This window comes from Cyprinodon variegatus, unplaced genomic scaffold (assembly GCF_000732505.1).
Source record: "Cyprinodon variegatus isolate N-32 unplaced genomic scaffold, C_variegatus-1.0 Scaffold834, whole genome shotgun sequence".
Classification (NCBI taxonomy): domain Eukaryota; kingdom Metazoa; phylum Chordata; class Actinopteri; order Cyprinodontiformes; family Cyprinodontidae; genus Cyprinodon; species Cyprinodon variegatus.
The window spans coordinates 300,763-303,333 of NW_015151287.1; the positions used below are offsets into that span (position 1 = coordinate 300,763).

Consider the following 2,571-nt stretch of genomic DNA (forward strand, 5'->3'; position numbering starts at 1 on the left):
GAGACGCTGCCCTCCCTCCATCCTCTCATTCTGCTAAAACATTTTCTCTCATGGCTCCTTTGTCTCAGACTGGGAGGCTCGGATCGACAGCCATGGGAGGATCTTCTTTGTGGACCACGTGAACAGGACCACCACGTGGCAGCGTCCCACCGGCCCCCCCGCCCCACAGGGCCTGACCCGCTCCAACTCCATCCAGCAGATGGAGCAGCTGAACCGCAGGTGATGAATGACAGGATTGAAGGTTCTGCTATAGATGATTATTCTGAGCTAAACGCGTCCTCGCGCTGTTCCCCTCAGATATCAGAGCATCAGGAGAACCATCACCAACAGCGACCGAGCAGAGGAGAGCTCCTCTGACCTCCTCCCTGAGGCAGAGGGGGAGCTGATGCCTCACTCCGTTCCTGGTCAGTTCAGCTCTGCAGGGTCTCGGCTTGACATGAAGGTTCTGCTGTGTTTGTCCCAAACTGCCACCGCTCTCCTCCATCTGTTGCAGAGTACCGTCGAGAGAGCGCCGTGGCCCCCCCCAGCGGCCGCTCGCGCCTCTCCCTGCTGCTGCAGTCGCCCAGCGCCAAGTTCCTGTGCAGCCCTGACTTCTTCACCGTGCTGCATTCAAACCCCGTTAGTAACGCCATCATCCCCCATCTGATCCAATTACCTCCCAGCCGCCATGGAAGCCATTTTCTCAGCGTTGGGCTGGAAGCACTCATAGCTGCGTTCTGTTAAAACCTCTTAAAATCTCTGATTGGATGATCTGTAGTTAAGCTAACGGCTGCTTACGTTTCTGCCTCCTGCAGTAGCTGGGATGAAAGATGTTTGAACCATGTCTTTATAAAAACAGCTTTAATAACTTTATGTGGATTAATGTTTTAACAACTCATCTGTTTGTCTTGATGCATCATTGATCTGATCACTCTCAGCCATTTTCCTGCTAAGCTCAAACATTTAGGATAACTATAAAAAAGTTCCAGGTGTATTTTCAGGTCTATCATCCAGATCTGCAGATGTTTGCTAGTTTTACATCATTTCATTCTTTCGTTTCTCTTTAATTCTCCAAACTAAGATCTAAGGTGATCTTCTGACCGCCGTCTTTGAAATGTTCGCCGTCTCTGAGTCAATGAGTCGATGCAATCAGCTGGTTTTCCTTAGATAGAAAACTTTAATCAATCTGACTGGATGATCTGGTTGATCTGGATCTATAAAGATGAGGTGTTGTGAATTAGCTCTATAGAAATAAAGTAATAGAAGTGAGTTATGCTGACCCGATGTTCTGTCTCTGTCCTTCTGGTCCAGAGTGCCTACCGCATGTTTACGAGCAACACCTGCCTGAAGCACATGATCAGTAAGGTGCGGCGAGATGCTCATTACTTTGAGCGCTACCAGCACAACCGTGACCTCGTCACCTTCCTCAACATGTTCTCCAACAAGCAGCTGGAGCTCCCCAGAGGCTGGGAGATGAAGCACGACCACACCGGGAAGGTGGGTCTCTGCCGCGTCACAACCTCCCACCTGGGTCACTTAGCTCTACGTCTCTGATTTAGCTGGACTAACATTTTTTTCTGGGGCTGATTGTCAGCCTTTCTTTGTGGATCATAACTGTCGATCGACGACCTTCATCGACCCCCGCCTGCCCCTCCAGAGCTCCCGATCCACCGGGCTTCTGGCCCACCGCCAACACCTGAGCCGCCAGCGAAGCCACAGCGCAGGAGAGGTGAGACAGAGCAGACGGGTAACCAAGGCGACACTTCTGTAGGCCGTCCACATCAGACCCACTGTGCATCAGTAGATGTCCCATAAGTTCTGTTATAGAAACGCTAGTCCATAACGATGGCTGGATCATCTGGCAGCGATTTATCGACCATCCAGAAGATCTGGAGGTTTAATCATAATAGACCTACACCAAATAGACCTTCACCATATAAACATTCACTTTATAGACCTTAACCATATAGACCTTTATTATATAGAACTTCACCATATAGACCTACACCAAATAGACCTTCACAAATTATACCTAGCCCATATAGACATTCACTATATAGACCTTAGCCATATAGACCTTTACTATATAGAACTTTACCATATAGACCTACACCATATAAACATTCACTTTATAGACCTTAACCATATAGAACTTCACCATATAGACCTACACCATATAGACCTACACCATGTAGACCTTCAACATATAGACAAAACCAGATAGACCTTCACTATGTAGACCTATAAAATATAGACCTATACCATATAGACTATAAAATAACCAAATGAATTTTTTACATTACCGTAATTTCTGAATATACGGTACAGACCAAAATGTCCCAAATATATCACATATTTTTGCAAAGTAAAATAAAAAGGTACAGAATCTGTGTATTCGTCGGCCATGACAGGTGGTTACCATGTCAACCAGTAAATTATTTGCAGGGATGACATCATCATCACTGAGGCAGATTGGTGCGGCGTCTGCTGTGAAGCGGGCCCTGTACCTGTGTTATTGTGGCCCTCGGTTATTGTGGCCCTCGGTTTATTGTGGCCCTCGGTTTATTGTGGCCCTCGGTTTATTGTGGCCCT

At 47.3% G+C, this 2,571-nt stretch overlaps 1 protein-coding gene across 1 annotated transcript in view; it reads left to right on the forward strand.

Moving 5' to 3' along the window:
• LOC107099046 (E3 ubiquitin-protein ligase HECW2-like) overlaps window positions 1-2,571 on the forward strand; it is a 33,317-nt gene that overhangs the window by 15,294 nt on the left and 15,452 nt on the right. The window contains 5 exon segments of the mRNA XM_015396981.1: window positions 69-219; window positions 298-404; window positions 494-618; window positions 1,291-1,476; window positions 1,574-1,708. Of these exon segments, the coding sequence (XP_015252467.1) occupies window positions 69-219; window positions 298-404; window positions 494-618; window positions 1,291-1,476; window positions 1,574-1,708 (704 nt within the window).